This window comes from Crinia signifera, chromosome 3 (assembly GCF_055691185.1).
Source record: "Crinia signifera chromosome 3, ASM5569118v1, whole genome shotgun sequence".
In the NCBI taxonomy this organism is placed as follows: Eukaryota; Metazoa; Chordata; class Amphibia; order Anura; family Myobatrachidae; genus Crinia; species Crinia signifera.
In genome coordinates, this window is record NC_139219.1 from 316865326 (window position 1) to 316893307 (window position 27982).

Below are 27982 nucleotides of genomic sequence, written 5' to 3' on the forward strand. Positions count from 1 at the left end.
AGTAGTCCAGTCTGGAGATAAGAGTAGGTTACAGTAGTCCAGTCTGGAGATAAGAGGAGGTTACAGTAGTCCAGTCTGGAAATAAGAGGAGATAAGAGTAGGTTACAGTAGTCCAGTCTGGAGATAAGAGGAGGTTACTTTAGTCCAGTCTTTAGATAAGAGGAGATAAGAGGAGGATACAGTAGTCCAGCCTGGAGATAAGAGGAGGTTACAGTGGTCCAGCCTGGAGATAAGAGGAGGTTACAGTAGTCCAGTCTAGAGATAAGAAAATATAGGGGAGGTTACAGTAGTCCAGTCTGGAGATAAGAGTAGGTTACAGTAGTCCAGTCTGGAGATAAGAGGAGGTTACAGTAGTCCAGTCTGGAAATAAGAGGAGATAAGAGTAGGTTACAGTAGTCCATTCTGGAGATAAGAGGAGGTTACAGTAGACCAGTCTGGAGATAACCAGTGAGGTGATGAGGATCTTATTTGCCTCATGCATGAGAAAGGGTCTCATCCTGAAGATATTTTGAGACCGAAATAGCAGGACTACAAGATGTACTGAATGTGTAGAAGAGTCAAGAATAACTCCAAGAAAGTGCACTTATGGAGTAGAGGAGATCAAAGTGTTGTCAATGCATTAAGAAATCATGGGAGGTGAGGTTATGTGGGAGGGTGGGAAGATGATCAGCTCAGTCTTTGACATATTAAGTTTAAGAAAGAGCTGGGTAGTCCAGGAGAAAATAGAAGACAACGTGAGATACAGTATGTGAGAAGAGATGGGGGAATGTCATGCGAGGTTGTGGGGTAGATATTTATTAATTTATTTTATTTAATAATAGTTTCTTATATTGCGCACACATATTCTGCAGTGCTTACAGAGAATATTTACATAGTTACATATGGCTTTATTCTAGTTCACTCTTTCTGACAAAATCCTTCTTAGATGAACAAAACCATGTGCACTGCAGGGGGGCAGATGTAAAAAATGTGCAGAAAGAATTAGATTTGGGCAAGTTATTTTGTTTCTGTGCAGGGTAAATACTGACTGCTTTATTTTTACACTGCAATATAGATCTCACTTTGAAGAAAAACCCCACCCAAATCTAATTCTCTTAGCACAAGTAACATCTGCCCCACCCGCAGTGCATATGGTTTTGTCCATCTAAGAAGGATTTTGTCAGAAAGAGTAGTTAAGGTTAGTAGTAGTTAAGGTTGAATAAAGACTCACATCCATCCAATTCAGTGACGTAACTATAAATTTTGCTCCCCCCTGCCAAAAAAATAGTTGCCCCCCCCCCCCGCCCCCCCATTGGCCACTGCTGTCATCCCAGTTTCCTGCTGGCGGGCAACGCAAACCCTGCAAACAGGCAGAGTTAGGTGGTGGAGCACAGTAGTAATAATACATATTGACTCATTGTGAGATTTATATATACATACTTGCATACATACATACATACATACATACATACATACATACATACACACACACACACACACACACACACACACACACACACACACACACACACATATACAGTATATATACATATAATTATTTTAAATATAGTTCTTTATATTGATGTAAATAACAATGCACCTCTGTTTTTAACAAGTCAGGTGTGGGGACTGGGTGGGACACTGTTTGTTTCTTCTGCTTCCTCCCTGCTGTCTTCATGGCTCCTCTCCTATGGCCTCTCCAGCGTGTGGGAGAAGCTGAGGCAGAGACCAGCAGACACTGCTGTCTCTGACACTCCATCCAGGCTGCGCTCCCTCCCATTTAACAGCCCGTTCTCACTCCCATTGAACAGCCCGATTGGACAGCCCGCCAGCCCGCCCGCCCGCCCTTCAAGTAAGATTTTTTTTTTTTTTTGACCGACAGTGTCATAGCTGTGCCCACACCACGGCAGACTCGCCTGTGCTCTGCGAGCGTGCGGGCAGCAGCAGGCGGCCGCGGCACAAGCAACATGTACTGTAGTGTGACATACTCAGAGATTATTCTCTTTGTCACACTCAGTGCGTCGGCCGCCGGGCAGGTGCTGGCGCCCAGGCAGCCCTCGCTCCCCCAAGCGGCAGCGGGGGCTGCCTTACACTATCTACGCCACTGATCCAATTCAACCTTGGTGTATTAGCTTCCTCCCTTGTTTTAAGGACAGGTTATGACTATTGTTTATACCCCTGTATATTTTTAACCAATAGATGTTTGTCCAACCTTATTTTAAATGTGTGTATTGTGTCAGCTGACACCACATCCCCAGGTAGAGAGTTCCATAGCTTGTTTTCGTCAAATGGAACGGAATCTTTTTTCCTCTGATCTAAACTCATGCCCCCTTGTCCTTGATTCTTTCCTTACATCAAAAAGGGCGTCTGACAGTTCCTTATATTGTCCCCTGATATATTTGTACATGTTTAGCATGTCCCCCCTTAAACACCAGTAGCGCACGCAGGGGGGTTTCTGAGTACCCAGAAACCCCCCCCCCCCCCAGGAGTCTAAGGAACCTCAGCTGAAAGCTGAGGGTCCCCTCTTTCCATGGATATAAGAATTGTAAAAATCGGCCCTTGGGAACCGGAGATATCTGACTTTAAAGCAGTGGTCCCCATCCAAGCCTGTTAATTGTTATTCCCAGTCAGATATTTCAGGTTCTGTCTGACTTAGCGTTTTTCTGAGGGTATATTCCAAAAGCTGGGACTCTTCCCCTTTGAAGGACACTACGCTTGTCTCTACTGTTCCCAGAACCAGAGATATCAGCCTTCCAGCAGCTGGTTACTGCTCCAGCTCCCCACACCTGGTATGTAGTTTTATATACTCGTTGGCAGATTGCTCTGCTCCTGAACTCTGATCCCCTAGTCCCCAATACCATTTGGTAGGTGGGATTCTCTAGTTTTTCCATTCCAATCTAAGAAATCTATTTCTGGGAACTGGAGATATCTGCAGTCAAGCAAGCTGTCCTCCCACCACAAAATTATGAATAATGAGCCCACTCCACTATACACGCCTCCTCTGCATATTAAACATCCTCTACCACCCTGGAAGTTATATATCAGAGCCCCTTCAATCAGCCCAATGCCCCCTTCTCCCACCATCTGTGCAGTAAAGGGGTAATTAGTGGAAATTACTGATCCAGGCCCTACATGCAGAGCGGTTGATATAATACCCCCTACCACCCGCAGGACATCAAATCTTCCCCCACCCCTACCGCTGGAGGATCGGTAGGGGCCCCAATACATTGCTATGCCCAGGGGTCATACACTGCTGTTGACGCCCCTGTATGTATGTATGTGTATATATATATATATATATATATATAAATATATATATTATTTTTTATATACATTTGGTCTATCTATAATACTTTAACTGACTCGGCATATACTGGGTCACCTAAGTGTCCATCTCCGTGCTTTGCTCCACCCCTCTGGAAACCCCCTTCTGAAAATCCTGCGTTTGCCACTGAACGCCTCTTTTCTAGTGTAAACAATCCTAAGTGGTTCGATCTATATTCATAGCTTAAATTCTCCATGCCCTTTATTAGTTTTGTTGCTCTTCTTTGGACATTTTCCAATTCTATGATGTCCTTTTTATAGTGCGGGGCCCAGAATTGTACGCCATATTCTAAATGAGGTCTAACCAACGGAGCTTACAATCTATATTCCCTACCACATGTACACACACTCACACAGACATTCTAGGCTTAATGTGTTGGCAGTCAATTAACCTACCAGTAAATTTTTGGATTGTGGGAGGAAAGCGGAGTACCCAGAGGAAACCCACGCAAGTACGGGGAAAATATACAAATTCTGCACAGTTAGTGCCAATCCCATGACCTCAGTGCTGTGAGGCAGTAATGCTAACCATTACACCATCCGTACTGCCCCAATAGATATACATATTTTTATAGTGCGGGGCCCAGAATTGTACGCCATATTCTAAATGAGGTCTAACCAACGGAGCTTACAATCTATATTCCCTACCACATGTACACACACACACAGACATTCTAGGGTTAATGTGTTGGCAGTCAATTAACCTACCAATATATTTTTGGATTGTGGGAGGAAAGCGGAGTACCCAGAGGAAACCCACGCAAGTACGGGGAAAAAATACAAATTCTGTACAGTTAGTGCCAATCCCATGACCTCAGTGCTGTGAGGCAGTAATGCTAACCATTACATATATCCGTACTGCCCCAATAGATAAATGTATTATCAACACAGATACAATAATGGAAGCCAAAAGAGCTGATGAGCCCACCTAAAGAGATATATAGAGGGAATATATAAGAGTTTGGATGAAACCTAAATTTGCTATATTATTTTATTATGCCATCATTTTCTTCTGCTCCTCCCCATGCAGTCCTTCAGGTGCTTGTTCTGCCAGCAAGTACTGTACATCTGGGTAAAACATGACGCACTGCAGATGGGACAGATGTAACATGTGGAGAGAAACTAGATGCGGGACAGGCATGTCCAAACTTTAATCTACAGATGTAGCGCAGCTCATTCTGCCTACCTATGGTGGTTATAGCACCAGCCCGCCATGGCGGCCCACAGCGCAAGGCATCGCTATACATTTTAACAGATTGGTGATTGGCAGTGGCGTTGCCGGATGAGTGCAATACCAATGATCATCCACCAAATGTATTGGGGGTATTTAAACACCCTACCTCCCCTCCATCCCTGACTGGTAGTGACTGTGTGCTGCTATGCAGCTGCTGCTGGGCCCCGTCTGTAGTGCACCCAGTCTGTGCAGCTGCTGTCTCAATGTATGAAACCGTCAAGACTGCCGTGGCTGGGAGCAATGTGATTACACACTAATGAGGCTCATAAATTGAAGCTATACATTCAAAATACATTTAGCAATTAAGTGAGGACAAGGTCCTGAGAAAGCTCACAGCGAAACACGCGTCGACTTTTCACATGTGCGGGGGTGTCCAGCACTGTGTCCTCGCTTAATTGCTAAATGTATTTTGATTGTGTAGCTTAAATATGTGAGCAATATATATATATATATATATATATATATATATATATATATACACTCTCTCCCGGCACTCTGTTGCCCCTTACTTGGGGTGTCTTGCCCTCCGTGGTGGACTCTCCACTACTATACCCTCCTTGTTGGCGGCGGCACTCAGGGACTCAAACCGTAGTTGCTTCAGTGAAACATTTATTGCTCTACGTTTCGGAGGTCTCGCCCCTGACGAAGGGGGCCTCCGAAACGTAGAGCAATAAATGTTTCACTGAAGCAACTACGGTTTGAGTCCCTGAGTGCCGCCGCCAACAAGGAGGGTATATATATATATATATATATATATATATATATATATATATAGGAGTAAAAGGAAGCGTCACTCCAGGGGCTTCACCACAAAGACATTTAATGGCGCTTGTCAACGGCGTTTCGGGACACTTCCCGTCATCAGGACAATAGTCCTGATGACGGGAAGTGTCCCGAAACGCCGTTGACAAGCTCCAATAAATGTCTTTGTGGTGAAGCCCCTGGAGTGACGCATCCTTTTATTCCTATGTTGGAGCACGCTGTGGCTCAATTGTGTGCACCCGGGCAAGCATACTAAAAGCCACCACCTGTTGGCGGAGGAGTGCCAGGCCCCTCTCTCTCTCTATATATATATATATATCAATAGGGAAGAGCCGGCACTCACAACTCACAAGTCCATCTGTTGGGGTGCCACATCCCAGGCTATAATCCGGCAGAAGAGGGGTTACAGCCAATATAGAAAATGTCCAAAATAGAGAGTACTCACCAGACTGTTGTTTGAAGATGCAATATAAAAAATTTAATACATCACCAGGATTTTAAAGTACAGATTGTCGACGTTTCGAGCCTCTCTGGGCCATTTGTCAAGACCAATGCAAAAGATGGTTCACAGCTCCCAAAGCGTCTAACACACTGACAATCAGACCCAACTTAAGTACCATGCTGGCAGGAAGTGACCCTCCCTAGACAATTAGCAATTAAAAATCAGACAGTAGTACAACAATAGCTGATATTGCTTATGCACATCATTAACATTACCACCGCTACCTTAGTAAACAGGAGCGGAATGACAGAAAGCCAATACCTTAAAGTCAGCTGCAGCAGGGACGGCATGTAGCACATAAACCGGCGTGCGTTCCACTGATTTGGAACGCATCCCCCGGAAGTGACTACAGCGCACGTAGCTGACAGGCAGGACCCGGAAGTACAGCGGGGTCATACTGCTGCGTTCCAACCACACGCTGTGGAACGCATCGCATCACTTGAGACTGCATCTCGCGGTTGCCTGGTTACCAATACAAACAAACCAGCGCATTTTACAAATCTAATTGCATATTATATAGACAGTCACTTATAAAGTACACCAGGCGGCCAGCAACCTAGTACATATAAAAAGAGATGTATTAACACATCATGTGCTGGTCCTGCAGGTTAAGTAGAAGGGAAACCCAAAAAATGCATTGCACTACAATAGTGGAGACCACTTTACCTGACTGCATGGTACTAGAAGAGGCATAGTTACTAATAGATATATCAAACCTAGTTTATACAAAACATACAGATAAAATTAAAAAGCGAGCCAGCCACTCACTCCTCAGGGATGGACTCCAACATAGGCCCACCTGATCAAGTGAGATGGGTAGGTCATACCTCAAGTCCTGGGTAGCACTAATTATGAAAAGGTCAAAAAAAGAGATTTTTTTTTTTTCCAAAAATAGTGTTAAAGTGGATTAAAGAGCAAATGATCTATTGGTCATAGGGTGATGACTCCAAATCATCAAGGAAGCACCTTGATTCCAACACAAAAGGATGTTATTTACAGAAAAATATTCATGTGGGTTTTTTCATTCAAGCCCCTAGGGCTCACAGTGTCCAATTGATGGATCCATCTCGCCTCTCGTTTCAACAGTAACAGTCCCCTGTCACCACCTCGAGGGAGAGGTGGGATCCAATCTATCGCCATGTATCTTAGTGTAGATAACTGGTGTCCTTCTCTCATGAAGTGGGCCGCCACTGGTTTATTCGTGGCCCCAGTAGAGTAAGCCAGTCGAATGGACGATCTATGTTGATTGATCCTTTCCCTCAAAGTCTGTACTGTCTTCCCCACATACATTAGGCCACAGGGGCAGATCAAGTAGTAAATAACATGATCAAGTTGACAATAAAGACGATGTTTCAGGTAGATTTTAGTACCTTTGTGGGGATGGCAGAAGAATGGACCAGTGATTAGGGCTCTACACGTTGTACAACCTAGGCATTTATAGCAGCCGTTTTTTTTGGTAAGCCACTTATCCTGGTGTACCTTTGCTGCTTTCATGTTTGGTCGCAGAAGTCTATCTTGTAGATTGCGCCCTCTGGATATACTTAATAGTGGTTGTGTAGGCCCCATTTTTTTGAATGCTTCGTCAGAGGAAATTAAAGACCATTGATCTTTGATGATCTTTTGAGTATTCTTGATGTTAGTGTCACAATGAATATTCATGATCATCCGTGCGGGCGCTGTACCATCTGTAGTCTTCTCTGTTTGTTCTTTGAACCTTTTTCTGGCTCTGGTGAGGCTACTCTGTATGTCCTTTGAGCTGTACCCCCTTTCCTTGAAGCGTTCAGAGCATTCTATTAGTTGAATTTCCATGAAATCTGTTTTCGAATTATTCCTCATCACTCTCAGGAATTGAGAGATGGGTAACTTGGACTTCAAGGAATCAGGATGATGGCTAGTAGCCCATAGTAGCGTGTTTCTATCTGTTGATTTTTTGAACAGAGTATAGTCCAAGAATTGGCCAGTCTTCAGGACTGTGATATCTAGGAAGTTCATGCTCTGTGAATCTGAGGCATGGGTAAAGCGGACCGGAGTATTTAGTTCGTTGAGTGATGACACCATTTTTAAAAAAAAGATACCTCATCACCCCGCCAGATCAGAAAAATGTCGTCAATGTATCTCTTGTAGTATCTCAAATTTTGAGAAACATGTGAGAAAATATACATTTGTTCGAAATGGTGCATATACAGGTTGGCAAAGGCAGGGGCCACATTGGACCCCATAGCAGTCCCTGCCAACTGAATGAAATATTCATCTTGGTACAAAAAGTGGTTATACTTCAAAACCAACTCCAACAAACTCATCATGTATTCAGTAGGAGGACCAACATAAGGACCACTAAGCATGGCTAGACTTACTGCCTCTATACCGGCTTCATGGGGAATTATTGTGTATAGAGAATTAACATCTAGGGTACATAGAATACAATCCTGTTCTATGATCCCTAGTCCCCTGATGTCCTGTAGAAATTGGGCAGTATCCTTTAGATAAGTGGGGGTACTTTGCACCAGAGGTTGCAAGAAATGATCCAATAACTTGGCCACTGGTTGCAAAATGGATCCTCTCGCAGATATTATGGGGCGCCCAAGAGGGTTGATGAGGGACTTGTGTACCTTAGGTAATAGATACAAAATAGGGCAAACTGGATGTGCCACTGTCAAGTAGTCCACAGTCTCCTCATCAAGCCACCCCTGCTGCAACCCCAGTTTAAGAATTTCGTCAACCTTTTTTTTGATGTTACCCATTGGGTTAGTTTCTATTCTAAGGTATGTTTTATTGTCAGCGAGTTGTCTCCTCACTTCAACATCATAGTCAGAAGTGTTTTGTAGAACAATGGACCCCCCTTTATCCGCATTGCAAATTACTATGGAGGTGTCCAGTTCTAATGTTTTCAGCGCTGCTCTTTCAGCCTTGGTTAAGTTGTCATAGACCCTTTCAGTAGTGGCTTTAGCTCTGCACTTCTGATCAGTAACTCTTAAAAAGGTTTTGAGGCTGGTGTTTGTACTGATGGGGTCAAAAAGACTAGGTTTTTTGAAAACTTTTTTGACATTGGAGATAGGGGTCTGGTTAGCACTCATTTTATTGTCAAAGTATTCTCTTAATCTCAACTTCCTCCCCATCTTAAAGTGGTCAATAGACCACTGGAATGAGTCAAATTTGTTCGTGGGGATGAAGTTGAGACCTTTAGAGAGCAATGAATTTTCTGCTTCCGTTAGTGAGCGGGAGGACAGGTTGAAAATCAGTTCCTTGGGTTTCTGTATCCCCGTCCCCGGCCTACACCTCGATTTCCTTCCCCTCCGCGGGTGCGGTCTTTTGCCTTGCAGCTTAAGAAGTCTCTCCGGTTTGTTCCGGGACCCTGATCTAAAAAAGGAGCCGATTGTTGGTACTGGGCACCTCTAACAGGGGGCAGACTATCACACGTGTCAGATTCAGAGGAGGAATTAGGTTGAGTGGTCTCTGGATTTCGATAGTGGCTACGCTGTTTTGATCTATAATTATCTCTCACCCTGGCATTAGGAGCATACCTTTGGGTTGTGTTTTCACCTGTTAACCACTTATACACCAGATGTCTCTGGTAATCTGCCTCTACCGTCTCAAGTTTTTTTCTTTTGAACGCAATCAGATCTGTTTTATACTTCTCAATTTGCGTTTTCAGTTTATCAAGCCAATCTTCTGATTTATCGGCTTTTAGAGTGCTATTTGACTCTTTCTCATAATCACTAATCTCCACCTGTATTTTTTTCAATTCTGTTCCCACTTCCTCAATAACCAAGGCAATCAAGTCCAACGAGCATTTATTCAATACTCCACACCATCGTACACAGAACGCCGGATTACGGCGACCGATGGTGGGAGTATACATTCTCTCTCTCTCTCTCTCTCTCTCTCTATATATATATATATATATATACACACAACACACACACACAGGGAGCAAAATGATAGGGGGCACCATATTAGAGGAAGTGGGTAGGGTGGTTTTTTTTGTCCTCCTCCCTTACCCAGCACCACTCCTCTGCTCACACCCTCCCTCAGCAGCCGACTCCTAACTACCTGTCTGCAGCTCACAGAGCAGCTGACTGCTAGCTAGTACCTGTGTGCAGGTCCCCTCCGCCAGTCACTGCCCGCTCCTCCTTTCAGCCCCAACCCCGACCTTAAGCCTCTCCACACCCCCTAACGTTAAGCCTGGGGAAAGGAGCACCTCCGCCGGCCGCCACCTCTTCCTCTCCCCGCCCCTAACCTTAAGCCTGGGGAAGGGAGCACCTAAGAAGGCCACTGCATCTTCCTCTCCCCACCCGCCACCATCTTAAACCCGGAGAAGAGAGCACCTCAGCCTGCCACCTCGTCTTCCTCTCCCCAGCCCCTAACCTTAAGCGCGGGGTAGGGAGCATCTCCGCTGGCCGCCATGTCTTTCTCTCCCCACCCCTAACCTTAAGCCCTGGGAAGGGAGCACCTCCGTTGATCGCCATTTCCTCCAGCTCATGATTGCAGTCTCCTATGCTATGCAAAGCAAAGGGAGATCCGCCAGTTGCTTTCGTCTGCCACCTTGCTGTTTGCCACTGCCTGCCTCTATCTCTTGCTCCTGCCAGCCATCACAAACTTTTTAAAGCACAGAGATCCACTGGCAGCTTTAATGGCACTGTAGAGCCGTGTCTCCCAAAATGTTTACGTCCTGTCGGGGTGGGTTTCCAGGTACTCAGAAACCCCCCTGCGTGCGCCACTGTATAGACCAAAGACTTATTGTAAATGTTGTAGACAATACAAGTATTGAACAGGGTGGAAATGTAAAATAAACCAATGACAGACCTTTGTTTGATTTTATCGTCTCCACTAAACAATCACATTCTTCTCCAATCCTGTTCTCAATTGTTTCCTTCCCCATCCCGAAATCTCGTAGCGTTGATAGTGTGAACCGTCTCATCACTTTCCAGGTTTCATTGTTTGAAAACAGAATTCCTGGGTGGAAGAAAAACATATTCATATTAATGAAAATATAATTCAAGGTGACTAATTCAGACCTGATCATAGGACAAGTTTGTTCTCAAAATGGGCAAAACCACGTGCACTGCAGGTGGGGCAGATGTAACGTGCAGAGAGAGTTAGATTTAGGTGAGGTGTGTTCAAACTGAAATCTAAATTGCAGTGTAAAAATAAAGCAGTCAGTATTTACCCTGCACAGAAACAATATAACTCCCACAAATCTAACTCTCTCTCTCTGAACATTACATCTGCCCCACCTGCAGTGAAGCATGGTTTTGCCAATTTTTAGAACACATTTTTTTTGTCTCTGGGGTGCCATGTTTCCAGAGATCGGTACATGCCAGAGTCTACTGTACCATGAAGAGGAGGGGCCCACACATAGTCTGCACATGGGCAACCTCTAATAAAACGGCACCGGATGCCTCAATTAGTCAGTGGATCAGTTTTCATTTTAGCCCTGAAATAGACATTTTAGTTTCATCAACAAAACCCTGGTTTTAAGGATATCCATGGGTAATCACAGATGGTGAAATAAAGTTGATTGAGGTACTGTTGAAGAGATTGAGCTTGGTTATGCTTAAAAACCTGGACCATTAGTTTGCCTTGAGGACCTCATTTGGGAACCTCAGACTGCTAACCAAATTCTAAGATCATTTGTAATTGTCATTAATCAATACCTGAATTTAAAAACTTATATTTAATGTGTGTATGTATATATATATATTTTTTTTAATTCATGTACTGTGACAGTTTTATTGCGAATTAGGGGGGTATTCAATGTCTGTCGAGCTTGTTATTTTTGTTGAGCTTTGTTGTTTTCTCGACGGGAGGTTGTTTTTTTTATGATGTCGCCTATTCATTGTCTAGTTTTGATTTGGTTTTCGGTTTCCTCGACTGTCGAGTTGAAAATTTCTCGACTTGTCGAGTTATTTTGGGTAAAATCTGTCGAGATAATTCCTGCAGCCTATTCAATGTCAAAGAATTCACCTGACCTCGACTGTTTGAAATCACTCTTCCCTCAAATTTAACTCGACAATTATTTCTGTCGTGACAAGGGAGTTTCTCTTGTTGCATGTTCATAAATTGTGTTAAATGTATATGCAGGATTGTACTAATGTTTGTAGTGCTTATCTTGACTTCTGTCTTTGTGATATTTTGCTAAATATTCCTCTTTTGATTAACTTTACATTTGCTGCATGTTTATATGGTATGCTTTAACCCATTATTCCATTGTCAGCATCAGTTTTCAGCTTGTATTATTACGCATTTGTATAAATTATTCCGTTTGGCATATAAGAAGTATTATCTTTTTTTCTGCTCACCTTTCATGTTCACTGTGCTGCATTTTGCCCATTGAAAGTCTTCTGTATACATGTCTATTTATGTCTACTTCTGGTTTGATCAAACACCTATGTTTAGGTCCCTTGTATCCATGCTGGGGCAGAATTACTCAGGATACAATGTTTGTTTGTTGCCATTATTTTGTTTACTTCTACAATGCAATGTAATGCAATTTACCTCAGAGCTCTCATTCCTGTACTGAGACTTCAGGGAGATACCAGCATTGTGCAGTCTGCTGATTTGGAAATGGTTTTTATAGGAGATTTTTCATTTTTAACAAGATATCTACTTTTATATAATTGACTATAAAAATGAAGCCTATCTCTGACAATTGCCACTTTCCTCTCTAGGGGAGAACTCGACTTGTCGAGCAGATGAGAACTCGACTTGTCGAGCTAAATTTTCAGTTAGCAAAATGAGAAAACCAAATGCAAATGCTCGACAATTCGGACTGTTACTGGTGGGATTGAAATTACAGTTTGAATAGGCGAGAACTCGACTTGTCGAGCTAAATATTCATGTCGAGCAAAACGAGAAAAACAAATGCTCGACAATTCGGACTGTCACTGGTGGGATTGAATACCCCCCATAGTCTGCACACGGGCAACCTCTGATAAAATGGCACCGGATGCCTCAATTAGTCAGTGGATCGGTTTTCATTTTAGCCCTGAAATAGACATTTTAGTTTAATCAACAAAACCCTGGTTTTAACCCCTTCCCGACATTTGACGTACATTTACGTCATGGTCGGGAAGTACTTCCCGACACATGGCATAAATGTACGTCATGCAATTTAACTGCCACCGCGTCTATAGACGCGGTGACAGTTTAAACATGTCAGCTGTCCCTGACAGCAGACATGTCCCTGCATGCCCAGGGGGGGCTGCGATGCCGCCCCCCCCGTCGGCGATCGCTGTGATTGGCTGTTCAGTGTGAACAGCCATTCACAGCGTTTTCTGTGTCACCGGCGAATAACGTTCGCCGGTGACACAGGGATCGGAGGTGATTGGTGCTGTAAAGTACAGCACCAATCACCGCGGGGTGTAAGGGTGACACTGGTGTCACCCCACCTCACCCCGCCCGCCCCCAAAGGCCGTGATTGGTTCGTCGGACCGACGAACCAATCACAGCCATGGAGGGGGGTTTAAACTAACGGTGACTGCACTGCAGACGCCATTCCGGTCTGGAATTGCGTGCAGTGCGGTCAGCGTGCCTAGCTGCCGCAGTATACTGACCTGAACCTTGCAAAATACTTACCTGATCACTGCCTGGATCTTGCTACTTCTTGTGACTTCCTGTGCTGTGTTGTGCTGTGTTGTGCTGCTGCAGTGTCATCGAGTTATAGATAGAGAGATAGAGAGAGAGAGATAGAGAGAGATAGAGAGGGCTAGTGACAGAGAGTGCTATATTTTGTGCTGCTGCAGTGTGATAGAGTTATAGATAGAGAGATAGAGAGAGATAGAGAGAGATAGAGAGAGATAGAGAGAGATAGAGAGATAGTGACAGATTGTGCTATATATTTTTTATATAACTGACTGCTGCCCCCCCTTTTGTGCTGATCAGTATAAATTAACTGATCAGCAACTTTTTGGGGGCGCAGTTTTTTTTTTATATATATATATACCTGTCAGTGCTGCTGCTGCAGTGTCATAGAGTGATAGATAGTGAGAGATAGAGAGATAGAGAGAGATAGTGACAGAGAGTGATAGAGACTGCTATATTTTGTGTCTGCTGCCCCCCTTTTGTGCACCCCCAGCAACTTTTTGGGGGTGCAGGGGTTATTTTTTATATATATAACTGTCAGTGCTGCTGCTGCAGTGTCATAGAGTGATAGATAGTGAGAGATAGAGAGATAGAGAGAGATAGTGACAGAGAGTGATAGAGAGTGCTATATTTTGTGTCTGCTGCCCCCGCCTTTTGTGCTGATCACTATATCTGAGGTGATCAGCAACTTTTTGAGGGTGCAGAGTTTTTTTTTTTATATATATACCTGTCAGTTGCTGCCAGTTGCACTGTCAGTTGCACCTGCTGCCCCTCACTGGTAATCAGTGTCGCATCACTGATCACCTTTTTTTTTTTTGAGGGTGCTGTGGGGTCTTTTTTTAATTTTTTTACACACACTGTGATTTTGTGGGTGTCCTGTGGCCACTGTGCGCTGATCAGTGACGTACATCACTGATCAGCTTTTTCGGCACAGGGTTGATCTATTTTTTTTTTTTTTATCAAATTCCTGTTGCCTTTGAGCGCTGTTCAGTGACGGACGTTACTGACCAACATCTGTGCTAAATTTTTGGCGCAGGACCTTTTTTTTTTTTTTAACCCCTTCAATTTTTTTTTTTTTTAACCCCTTCAATTTTTTTTTTTTTTATTGGGATCAAATTCCTGTATAAAGTATTTTTTTTTTCTGCACTACATACACACTACACACTACATACCCCCCGGGTTGAAATAAAGTTTGGGTACTTGTGAGTTATCTGGACGCCCGATTTTTTGATTGTATGCCTTAAGTTAAGGCATACAATCAGATGCGATGCGATGCGATATCGCATCGCATCGCATGCGACCATCGGATGCGATGACCCGATTTTTCCATAGGAATCAATGTTAAAATGATTCCTATGGAAAAAGGGGTCCTTTTCATACCCCTACTATCCAAGTGGGCATGGAGTTGGATATAAACCTGTGGCGAGCGTAGCGAGCCACCGAGCCCCGAAGCGTGGCGAGCGAAGCGAGCCCCGCGAGGGGACGGTATTCCGTGTCCCCTCGCGGGGCTCGCTACGCTCGCCACGCTTCGGGCTCGGTGGCTCGCTGCGCTCGCCACAGGTTTATATCCAACTCCATGCCCACTTGGATAGTAGGGGTATGAAAAGGACCCCTTTTTCCCATTGAATTCCATGTTAAAATGGACTCAGTCCATTTTAACATTGATTCCTATGGAAAAATCGGGTCATCGCATCGCATCGCATCGCATCCGATGGTCGCATGCGATGCGATGCGATGTGCCCGATCCGACCCGATTTTGAAATCGGGCGTCCGGATAACTCACAAGTACCAAAGTTTGTACCCCCCCCTACACTATACACGTGTTGAAACATTTCACTACCAGTAACACAAAAATAAAAATGGCATCCCAAATGTCATCCCAAATGTCATCCCAGTCATCCAGTAGAATGTATTCAGCGGAGGAGGCATATGCCATGCTTGCCTCTGACTCTGACACAGCCAGTGAGGCAAGCGGGGAATTTGAAGGATTCGTCTTAAGCTCCTCTTCCTCCTCTGGTGATGAGGGACCCCCTCAAAGACGCCCCCGTAGAGCAGCTGAGACCCCCCCCCCCAATAATTGATCTCGTATGGACCCCACCACCAGACAATTTTGAGCCCCAGGTTCCTGAGTTTTTGGCCATGCCAGGAATCCAATTTGATTCCACAGGTCTCAGAGAAATTGACTTTTTCAAATTATTTTTCTCTGATGATTTTATAAATTTAATGGTGGACCAAACTAATTTATATGCCCAGCAGTTTATTGCTCAAAACCCCATGTCATCATTTGCTAGGTGGACCCCTGTAGATGCAGTAGAGATGATGACGTTTTGGGGTCTGGTGTTTCATATGGGCATAGTAAAAAAGCCAGAAATTAGGCAATATTGGAGTACAGATGTTCTGTACAGCACCCCATTTTACCGTATGGCCATGACTCGGGCTCGTTTTGAGATGATCCTTAAATTTTTGCATTACAACGATAATGCACAGTGCCCACCCAGAGATGATCCCACCTTTGACCGGCTATTCAAAGTCAGGCCGGTCATTGATCATTTCAGTGCCAAATTTGCAGAGATGTACATCCCTGAAAAATTTATTTGTATTGACGAGTCCCTTATACATTTTAAAGGAAGGGTTAAATTCCGCCAGTACCTTCCCAGTAAGAGGGCAAGGTATGGCATAAAAATGTATAAGCTGTGTGAAAGCACCTCAGGGTACACCCACATGTTTAGGGTATATGAAGGGAAGGATTCAAGAATTGAACCGCCAGAATGCCCCCCCTCCCTCGTAGGTGTTAGTGGAAAAATTGTCTGGGATTTAGTGCACCCCTTCCTGGATAAAGGTTATCACCTCTATGTGGATAACTTTTACACTAGCATCCCCCTGTTTAAGGCCCTTGGTTCAAGAGGTACAGCAGCTTGCGGTACTGTGCGCAAGAACCAAAGAGGCCTCCCAAAAACGCACATTGCCCAAGTAATGAGAAGGGGTGAAAGCAGGGGAATATGCACCGAAAATATGTTGTTGGTCAAATATAAGGACAAGAGGGATGTCCTTATACTGACAACAATTCACGGAGACAGTACCACCTCCGTCCCTGTACGAGGTACCAGTACCCACACCTCAAAACCTAATTGTATCCTGGATTACAATAGGTACATGGGCGGAGTGGATCTTTCAGATCAGGTACTGAAGCCGTACAGTGCCCTGCGGAAAACAAAAATCTGGTACAAGAAGCTGGCCGTGTATATCATCCAGATGGCACTGTATAACGCTTACGTGCTCTTCCGTTCTACCGGCCAGAGGGGGACATTTATGCACTTTCAAGAAGAAGTCATAAAGGGCCTAATATTTGGGAACCAGCAGGCAGAGGGCCCCAGTACTTCTAGTACTGGCCCCCGTATTGTACCAGGGCAGCATTTTCCTGATGAAATCCCCTCCATTGGAAAAAAGGGCAGGACACAAAAAAGGTGCAAAGTTTGCTATAAAAAGGGAATAAGAAAGCAAACTATTTTCCAGTGTGACACTTGCCCCGACAAACCCGGCCTATGTATAAAGGAGTGTTTTAAAATATACCACACATCTATGGATTATTAGGTTCATAATTTCACCGTGCTTCGGGGGTCTTGCTAATGCCACATAGCACCCACCATTCATTCCACCAGAATCTGAGCCGCAAAATCCAAAAATCACTCCTTCCCTTCTGAGTCCTGCCACGCACCCAACTGGTATTTTTTGGTCACATGTGAGGCATTGCCGTACTCGGGAGAAATTGGGGCACAGATTTTGGGGTGCTTTTTCTCCTTCATACCTTCTGAAAATGAAAAATTTTGAGCCAGAACTGCATTTTTGTGTAAAAAAATGTAATTTTTCATTTTCACTGCCCAGTTGTATCAAAATTGGTGAAACCCCTGGGGGTTTGAAATGTACACTATACCCCTAGATGAATTCCCTGAGGGGTGTAGTTTGCAAAATGGGGTCAATTGTGGGGGGGTTCCACTGTATTGGTGCTTTGGGGGTCTTGCTTATGCGACATAGCACCCACCAACATTCCACCAGAATTTGTACTGCAAAATCCAAATATCACTCCTTCCCTTCTGAGTCCTGCCACTTTTTGGTCACACATGAGGCATTGCCGTACTCGGGAGAAATTGAGGCACAGATTTTGGGGTGCTTTGTCTCCTTCATTCCTTGTGAAAATGAAAAATTTTGAGCCAGAACTGCATTTTTGTGTTAAAAAATGTAATTTTTCATTTGCACAGCCCAGTTGTATCAAAATTGGTGAAACCCCTGGGGGTATAAAATGTACACTATACCCCTAGATGAATTCCCTGAGGGGTGTAGTTTGCAAAATGGGGTCACTTGTGGGGGGGTTCCACTGTATTGGTGCTTTGGGGGTCTTGCTAATGCGACATAGCACCCACCAACATTCCACCAGAATTTGTGCTGCAAAATCCAAATATCACTCCTTCCCTTCTGAGTCCTGCTACTTTTTGGTCACACATGAGGCATTGCCGTACTCGGGAGAAATTGGGGCACAGATTTTGGGGTGCTTTGTCTCCTTCATTCCTTGTGAAAATGAAAAATTTTGAGCTAGAACTGCATTTTTGTGTTAAAAAATGTAATTTTTCATTTGCACAGCCCAGTTGTATCAAAATTGGTGAAACCCCTGGGGGTATGAAATGTACACTATACCCCTAGATGAATTCCCTGAGGGGTGTAGTTTGCAAAATGGGGTCACTTGTGGGGGGGTTCCACTGTATTGGTGCTTGGGGGGTCTTGCTAATGCGACATAGCACCCACCAACATTCCACCAGAATTTGTGCTGCAAAATCCAAATATCACTCCTTCCCTTCTGAGTCCTGCCACTTTTTGGTCACACATGAGGCATTGCCGTACTCGGGAGAAATTGGGGCACAGATTTTGGGGTGCTTTGTCTCCTTCATTCCTTGTGAAAATGAAAAATTTTGAGCCAGAACTGCATTTTTGTGTTAAAAAATGTAATTTTTCATTTGCACAGCCCAGTTGTATCAAAATTGGTGAAACCCCTGGGGGTATGAAATGTACACTATACCCCTAGATGAATTCCCTGAGGGGTGTAGTTTGCAAAATGGGGTCCCTTGTGGGGGGGTTCCACTGTATTGGTGCTTGGGGGGTCTTGCTAATGCGACATAGCACCCACCAGCATTCCACCAGAATCTGAGCTGCAAAATCCAAAAATCACTCCTTCCCTTCTGAGTCCTGCCATGCACCCAAATGGTATTTTTTGGTCACATGTGAGGCATTGCCGTACTCGGGAGAAATTGGGGCAAAGATTTTAGGGTGCTTTGTCTCCTTCATTCCTTGTGAAAATGAAAAATTTTGAGCCAGAACTGCATTTTTGTGTAAAAAATTTAATTTTTCATTTGCACAGCCCAGTTGTATCAAAATTGGTGAAACCCCTGGGGGTATGAAATGTACACTATACCCCTAGATGAATTCCCTGAGGGGTGTAGTTTGCAAAATGGGGTCACTTGTGGGGGGGTTCCACTGTATTGGTGCTTGGGGGGTCTTGCTAATGCGACATAGCACCCACCAACATTCCACCAGAATCTGAGCTGCAAAATCCCAAAATCACTCCTTCCCTTCTGAGTCCTGCCATGCACCCAAATGGTATTTTTTGGTCACATGTGAGGCATTGCCGTACTCGGGAGAAATTGGGGCACAGATTTTGGGGTGCTTTGTCTCCTTCATTCCTTGTGAAAATGAAAAATTTTGAGCCAGAACTGTATTTTTGTGTAAAAAATTTAATTTTTCATTTTCACTGCCCAGTTGTACCACAATTGGTGAAACCCCTGGGGGTTTGAAATGTACACTATACCCCTAGATGAATTCCCTGAGGGGTGTAGTTTGCAAAATGGGGTCACTTGTGGGGGGGTTCCTAAATTTTAGCATCTTATTGTGCCTAGAAACCTACATGGTGCCTTAAAAAATAATCTCATAAAAAGGAGGCTCCAAAATCAAGTAGGTGCTCCTTCTATTATGAAGCCTGTAGTTTGGTCAACGTGCACACTAGGGCCACATATAGGATATTTATGAAAACAAAAGAATTGGGGGAATCAATTTTTAGTCACATTTCTCTAGTAAAATCTACGGTGTTCCTTAGAAAAATGTATTAAAATTGCAAATCTGCAAAAAAAATGAAATTTTGAAATTTCACCTACACTTTGTTTTAATTCCTGTGAAACACCTAAAGGGTTAACAAACTTCCAAAATGCTGTTTTGAATACTGTGAGGGGTGCAGTTTTTGAAATGGCATCATTTATGGGGGTGTCTCACATACAAGTCCCTCAAAGTCACATCAGAACTGAACTGGTCCCTAAAAAAATCAGTGTTTGAAATTTTCTTGAAAATTTGAGAATTTGCTATTCATATTGTAAGCCTCCTAGTGTCCAAAAAAATTAAAAGGAAGTTGAAATAATGATGGAAACATAAAGTAGACATATGGTCTATGTTAGTTATTAACTATTTTGAGTGGTATGATTATTTGTCTCACAAGCAGAAAATTTAACATTTTGCAAATTGCTAAATTTTCCATTTTTTTACGACATTTTGGTATTTTTCACAAAAAAACACAGACTGTATCGACCCAAATTTACCACTAATTTGAAGTACAATGTGTCACGAGAAAACAATCTCAAAATCACTGGGATAAGTAAAAGCAAAAAAAAGTTATCCCCACTTAAGTGATACATGTCAGATTTGAAAAAAAGGGCTCTGTCAGGAAGGCAAAAACATGCTGTGTCAGGAAGGGGTTAAGGATATCCATGGGTAATCACAGATGGTGAAATAAAGTTGATTGAGGTACTGTTGAAGAGATTGAGCTTGGTTATGCTTAAAAACCTGGACCATTAGTTTGCCTTGAGGACCTCATTTGGGAACCTCAGACTGCTAACCAAATTCTAAGATAATTTGTAATTGCCATTAATCAATACCAGAATTTAAAAACTTATATTTAATGTGTGTATATATATATATATATATATATATATATATATATTTTTATTCATGTACTGTGACAGTTTTATTGTGAATTAGGGGGGTATTCAATGTCTGTCGAGCTTGTTATTTTTGTTGAGCTTTGTTGTTTTCTCGACGAGAGGTTGGTTTTTTATGATGTCGCCTATTCATTGTCTAGTTTTCTCGACTTGTCAAGCAGAGCTCGCCTTATTTGGTTTTCGGTTTCCTCGACTGTCGAGTTGAAAATTTCAAGTTATTTTGAGTAAAATCTGTTGAGATAATTCCTGCAGCCTATTCGATGTCAAAGAGTACACCTGACCTCGACTGTTTGAAATCACTCTTCCCTCGAATTTAACTCGACAATTATTTCTGTCGTGACAAGGGAGTTTCTCTTGTTGCATGTCCAAAAATTGTGTGAAGTGTATATGCAGGATTCCCTAATGTTTGTAGCACTTATCTTGACTTCTGTCTTTGTGATATTTTGCTAAATATTCCTGTTTTGTTTCATTGTCCATTTGCTGCATGTTTATATGGTATGCTTTATTCCGTTATTAGCATCAGTTTTCAGCTTGTATTATTATGCATTTGTTTAAATTATTCCATTTGCCATATAAGAATTATTCACTTTCTCCTCTCACCTTTCATGTTCACTGTGCTGGATTTTACCCATTGAAAGTCTTCTGTATACATGTCTATTTGTGTCTTCTTCTGGTTTGACCAAACACCTATGTTTAGGTCCCATGCAGAGGCGGATTGGCCCACCGGGAAACCGGGCCATTTTCCGGTGGGCCGGTCCAGATTCTCCACTGGCAGGGCCACCGACCGTGGCTCCAGGGCTGGCATCATCCTAGATGAAAGCAGCCACAGCCTGCTCACAAACGGCAGCATTGCCCAAAACAAATATGGCCGCCGCATATATGCATATATTGTATGCACGTATGCGGCGGCCATATTTGTTTTGGGCTATGCTGCACTGTTTCCTGTGACCAGGCTGCGACCGAGCGGACCGAATCGCGGCGGTGCGGCGGCCGAGGTAAGTAGCCCCAGGGCCGCCAAGAGAAATCCTGGGCCCCAGTACAACAACTTCCTGGGGCCCCCACGGACGGAGCTCCCGTACACACTCTACGGACCCGTTGTTACGCCACTGCTTCCAAGGTGGATACACGTACAACAGTTTACACTGTAATGCCTATTACACATGTCACACACCCATTACATATTATACCACATGCCATAATGCTCATTACATGTTATGCCACACACCGTAATGCTCATTGCATATTAAGGGTTTAACATGCTCTGCCAGGGGTTAACATTCTCTGCCAGGGATTAACCTATCTGCCCTGATTTACATGCTCTGCCAGGGGTTAACATGCTCTGCCAGGGGTTACATGCTCTTTGCAAAGGATTTACACATACCCTCCAACATGGCCCATTCCATTAGTTACAAAATACTCTGTTCCTGGACTTCCCTGCCAGTGGCAGTTACAGATGTGAGCCTGCAGCACAGTTCAATATTCAAAAAGGGGGGGTCATATATACTGCCACCCCAAGCATCACTGTCCTGGACTCACTGGCAGTTGATGTGACTGCCCCTCTTTGAATTTTGGACTGTGCTGGAGTCCAACCTCTGTAACTACCACTGGCAGGGAAGTCCAGGAACAGAGCATTTTGTACATAATGGAATGGGTCATGTTGGGGGTACTTGCCACCAAATAGAAAAAACCCTGTGTGTCCAGACCAGGGCCCCCCTGACAGGCCCGGGCCCGGGTAAATTGTACCTGCTCCCCCCCCTCTCTCGGCACCCCTGAGTAGCCCCACCCGCGCTGTGGCGTTACCCCCCCCCCCCCGCACTATGAAGCAGTTTTTCATTGGAAATAGTCGCCATAGACCATGTGAATTTAGGAAATAAATAAATACAATAACTTGTATCCATAGCGTTCTCTGCCAGGGCATGATTTCTGGGCAGGACTACTTCCAAAGAGTGAGTGCCGGTTGGTAGACCTGCAAATCTTAATCCCACCAAGGCAGTGCTGACTCGTATCTTTCTCACTCCTCTTGCACCATTATCACACCAGGGAACCACATCATTACTAGTGATAATCCAGTTGGTTTCCTGGGATTTCCAAAGCCTCTATATGTTGGACATTTACAGAAGAACCTCTGCATTTTCCACCATGAAGTAGGAGCTGTATGAAAAAATCTGCCATTCCTTTCATCTCTAACAAATGCACCATACAGTATGTATTAGCTCATCTCCATTTTTTATGTAACTCATTTGGGAAATTATCTTTTAGTGCTGAATATTAGATAAAGTTCTTTAGCAATTAACTTATACTAAATTAAAGCTCGTCAAAATTATGGCTTAGTCCCTATCTGCTCTTCTCTCCAGTCTCTGTCTTCATTTTTTGTTAAGGAGCAATTTGGTCCATCAAGTGGCCTCTTGTGGTCACTGGTGGTACTTCACTTCAAAAAGGTGAGGAGGATTTAGCCTTTTAATATAGTGATGAATTAATAAATTAGCTAATTTTTCTAGTAAACAGTGAAAATATTTAAATACATGTTCTTCTCTGTGATAAAACATTAGTACAGGGGTAATATCCTCTCCAATTGCCACTTTAATAATGGGCCTCATCTGTGGGACCTCCAGCATTAACTCGTGCTTCTATATATAGTATATAAAGAAGCAGACAAAAAGGACACCTATAATAACAATATCAATGATAAAATTATCATTACCATGTCCTTGAAATAGCTCTTCGAAAAGTGCCACTTTGGGTCTTGCAGCAAAATCATCTGCATGGTTTACAAGAGCATCTTTCACCGTCTCATATCCGGAGAGGACAACAATATTCTCAAGTCCCATTTGTAGACTGTACACTGGGCCGTACTTCTCTGAGAGCTGCAAATCCACATAAAAAAACATTTATTGATGTATTGTACATTCTAATTCCATGACTAAGCATTGCTTCTGTGTGCCAAGATCGTGCACTCATAATAAAAATATAAACTGGCTTGATCCCAGCTTTGTGATCTCAGGAGCAGTGACCATCGCATGTGAGTCTCAGCCGGTGCTGTTTATTTTTGCTCCTGGCTACAGCCAATCCCCTGCAACCTTGGGGTATATAAGGCTAGAAAATAAAAGCATTGTGCCCCAGTTAATGTGCTCGCTCTCCTGTCTCTGTTCCTGGTCTCTTGACTCTGCTGTGCTGACTTCCTGGACTTTGACCCTTGGCTTCCTCTTTCTTCCAGTTTGATTTCCCCGGCTCTGTTCATGACCTTAATGACCTTGTCCGGGGATCATCCCTTGATTACCAGCAACCTATTCCTGACTTACTACATGTGTACTAAACTTTTGGATTTATCTCCAGTTCTGTCTCTCTGTAACCTTTCAGCAAACAGAAACTGGGATCCAACCCTGAGTTTACACAGGAGTCTGTGAGCTGTATCACCGTGACATTGTATTCTTTTGTAAAAATGTGTTATGCAAGCAGCAATGCTGTATCACAATAATAGTTTCAATTGTTCTGTAATTGTGAAATATATAAAACTGATTGCCTTCCGAATACCATGAACGTGGTTACGCAGTACACACAAACCAACATGGCTGTTCCCATTTGTATCCCAGGACTTGTATATTTTAACACATACAGAAGTATGGTGTTTAGGTTTAATTCTAATTATTTATACATCCGTGGCGCATGCAGGGGGGTTTCTGAGTACCCAGAATTTAAAAAATCGGCCCTTGGGAACCGGAGATATCTGACTTCAAAGCAGTGGTCCCCATCCAAGCCTGTTAATTGCTCTTCCCAGTCAGATATTTCAGGTTCTGTCTGAGGATATATTCCAAAAGCTGGGACTCTCCCCCTTTGATGGACACTAGCAGCTTGTATCTACTGTTCCCAGAACCAGAGAAATCAGCCTTCCAGCAGCTGGTTACTGTTTCAGCTCCACACACCTGGTATGTAGTTTTATATACTTGTTGGCGGATTGCTCTGCCTCCTGAACTCTGATCCCCTAGTGCCCAATACCATTTGGTAGGTGGGATTCTCTATTTTTTTTTTGTATAATCTTTTTATTAAGTATTTATATACATAATATATAACATATCGGTACAAGATGTGTAAGTACAGCCCAAAAAAAAATTACAACATGTCACGAGTAATGGTGTCAGGCTCGGAACTGAAGGAGAAATACTGCGAAAGTCTCTTTAAGGCGTCCAGGAGAAGACAATATTATTTTTCGCATGAAATGGAGCCTAGCATATAGTAAAGAAACTGTGGAAACTGTATCCTATTATAATTACAGACATTAATATCAGTATCAAATAAAATTCAACATCATCTACCTTAAGTATCTAGCGGGTAAAGCTTTGCTTAGAGGACCATTCTCTCTTATTACTAGACCTGTTAGTTTTATCAGACCCGTGTTACAGAAAAAAACAGTATAATATATACCCGCCTTAAAATTTAAACATTAATTTACCACTAAACATATACACATAGACAGACGGGAAAGGGGGGGATGGTGAGGGGGTGGGGAATGTGGGGAGGGAAGGGGAGGGAATATTCCAGCCTTGAAGGGAGACAATAAAGATACACTGGTATATTAAAATATGAGCAGATAGTGAGTCACCAGAATAATAATCGGAATGAGGGTCCATACCAGCTAATAGTTTGCAAAGGAGAGGCAAGGTCATCGCTAGTCTCTCTAAATTACAGGATCAAGGTATTCAGTGAATATCCAAATTTGCCAGAACACTCTGTTTCATGCTGTCTTCCAAAGTGTCAATAAAGAAAGTCCATTTTGAGTAAAATTTGCGTAGCCCTTTTTGTTGATCTAACCGTGCATATTTTCTTTCAAAGTACATAAATTGTATGAGCTTCTGTTTAACGTGTAGTACATTTGGTGCAGCTTTCTTCGTCCAGTATAATAAGATACATTTCCGCGCCACTGTGACAGTTGTTATTAGGAGTGGAAGTGCTTCAGTGTCTATTACTTCCATCTGCCAATTATGGAAACAGAGTCCCATACAGGCTGACGGAGACATTGACCATTTGACTGAAAGCATCTTATTAATAAAATCCATTACTTTACACCAAAACCTTTTAATTTTGGGGCAGTCCCACATGCAATGAGCAAAGTCCGCTTTAGAGAAGCCACATTTGTAGCATTGACCCAACTCCTCTGCAACCATATGCCTCCGTTGGTGAGGCGTGATATAAGCTCTATGAATGGTTCGAATATGCACTTCCTGGAGGTACGCAGATTTTAAAAAGTTCATCGAAGAGGAATGTAAATGGACAATCTGATTTAAACTTTGAATGTGTGGCAAATCGGCGCGCCATCTCTCGACCAGCCCATCCCAGTGTGAGGTATTAGAATAGAGCTTATCGCTTAGTAATTTATATAGGCAACTCAATCTGTATTTTTTCGTACTGATGTCAATTAACAATGTCTCTATCGACTGTATCTGACCTGGCCCTTGTTGCGATGTACATTTGAGAACACTGGGTTTGAGCTGGCTCGAGAAGTGCCTCGCCTGATAATACATGAACAGTTGAGACTTTTCCAGTTTATATTTTTCACTTAAAGCTGGAAAAGAGATAATTTGGCCTCCCGGGTCGAACATTTTATTAGCCAAATCTAGGCCTTTCTCTTTCCAATTGAGGAAGCGGGAATCTAATAAGGAAGGGGGGAAGGCCGGGTTTCCCCATGGAGGCCTATATGAACTTTCACGTGGGTTGGAGTGCATGATGCGATGTATCTGGGTCCACGCTTGGTAGGTATCTTTAAATAAAATATGGTCTCTGATCTCTGGCGGAATGGCTCCACGTCCCAACTGCAGTAGGGCTCCTGGTGCAAAGGGGAAGAAAATATCCTGATCTAGTGTCCTGCTGGTAAACGTAGATCTATTTAAAAGCCAATCCCCTATATATCTAAACTGGATGGACATAACATAACAGTTCAGGTCGGGGTATCCTAACCCTCCTACAGAAGTTTGGGCCTTAAGCTTAAGTTTAGCTATTCTGGGGCGTTTACCCTTCCAAAGAAATTTCGCAAATAATGACTCTAATAGCTGAATATCTACTGATTTCAAAGAAATAGGTATCATCTGCATGCAATATAAGATTTTAGGTAGGATGATTGACCTAATAATTGCCATCCTTCCTATCAATGAGATGGGGAGGTCCTTCCACGCTTCGAGTTTAGTCTTAATTTGGGAGATTATTGGGCTATAATTCAATGAGTATAAATGAGAAAGATCATTACTAATTTGAATGCCCAGGTACTTAAAGTTAGACTGACAAATCGGAATTGCCGAGTTTAAAGAATGGATAACTTGCCAATTAACTACACCCAAGGGAAGAAGCTCAGATTTAGACATATTAATCTTATACCCAGACATCTTTCCAAACGACTCGATGAGGTGCAGCAGAGCCGGCAAAGAATGGGTGGGGTTGGAAAGAAATATTAGGGTGTCATCCGCAAATAACGCTATCTTAATTTCTACCTTCCTAATGGTGATCTCTTGAATTAGAGGTGATGTCCTTATTGCTATGGCAAGGGGCTCCACAGCAATCGCAAACAGGAGAGGGGAAAGGGGACAACCCTGCCTGGTACCTCTCCTGAGTTGGAATGGGGATGACAACAGGCCATTACAAGCTATTCTAGATGTCGGTGCAGCATACAAGGATCTAATTATATTAATGAATCCTGATGGGAAACCAAAATTGTGCAGGGTTTGAAACAGGTAAGGCCACAGCACCATGTCGAATGCTTTCTCGGCGTCCAAGGCGAGGATTAAATTATTCTCGCCTTTGTCTGCCGAAAGAGCATGCGACCGCTGTATAGCTGCCAGCAGCCTTCTCATATTTGAGACCGAGTGGCGCCCGGAGATAAACCCTGTTTGGTCTTCACTAATTATGTTTGGGAGTATATCTTTCAACCTTTCGGCCAGAATTTTTGTCAAAAGTTTATACTCTATATTCAAGAGCGATATGGGTCGGTATGACCCAGGGGAGTGCAAATCACGGCCCTTTTTTGGGAGGACCTTGATAATGGCATCTGAGAAATATGCTGGGAGTTCTCCACGTTCTATTATGGCATTGAAACTAGCTGTTAAAGATTTAACTACCAAAGGTTCCATGAGTTTGAAAAATTCATTTGAGAAGCCGTCTGGCCCTGGGGCCTTGGCAGGTTTAAGTTTACCTATCGCCCACTTTACCTCCAACTCCGAAATTGGGGCCACCAACTGCGTTATCATCTCCCCTGGCACTTGAGGGTACGGCAAAGCATTCCAATAAGTAAAAGATAGAGTTTGGGAGGGGTTTGCCGGCTCAGCTGCATTCCCCATCGACTCTCCCCCTGGCAAGTCCGGTGCAGAGTAAAGATTTTCATAAAAACGCTTCAGGATTTCAGCAATCTGACTATCCATTTTTGTCAGTGTTCCATCCTCCATATACAGAGGCTGTACAATAGTCCGTTGTCTGGAGCCTTGTAATAGATTAGTGAGCATTTTCCCTATTCTGTTGCCGAATTTGTAAAATTTTGAGTTGACATTAAATAGATATTTCTCACCCAAAGAATTAAGGTATTCAGCACTA

At 43.3% G+C, this 27982-nt stretch overlaps 1 protein-coding gene across 1 annotated transcript in view; it reads right to left on the bottom strand.

The window, feature by feature from the left end:
* LOC146064817 (cytochrome P450 2C5-like) overlaps window positions 1-27982 on the bottom strand; it is a 51166-nt gene that overhangs the window by 11745 nt on the left and 11439 nt on the right. Inside the window, exons 3-4 of the mRNA XM_083178714.1 lie at window positions 23115-23277; window positions 10605-10754 (exon numbers count right to left, since the gene is read on the bottom strand). Coding sequence (XP_083034840.1) covers window positions 10605-10754; window positions 23115-23277 — 313 coding nt within the window. The remainder of the gene's footprint in view (window positions 1-10604; window positions 10755-23114; window positions 23278-27982) is intronic.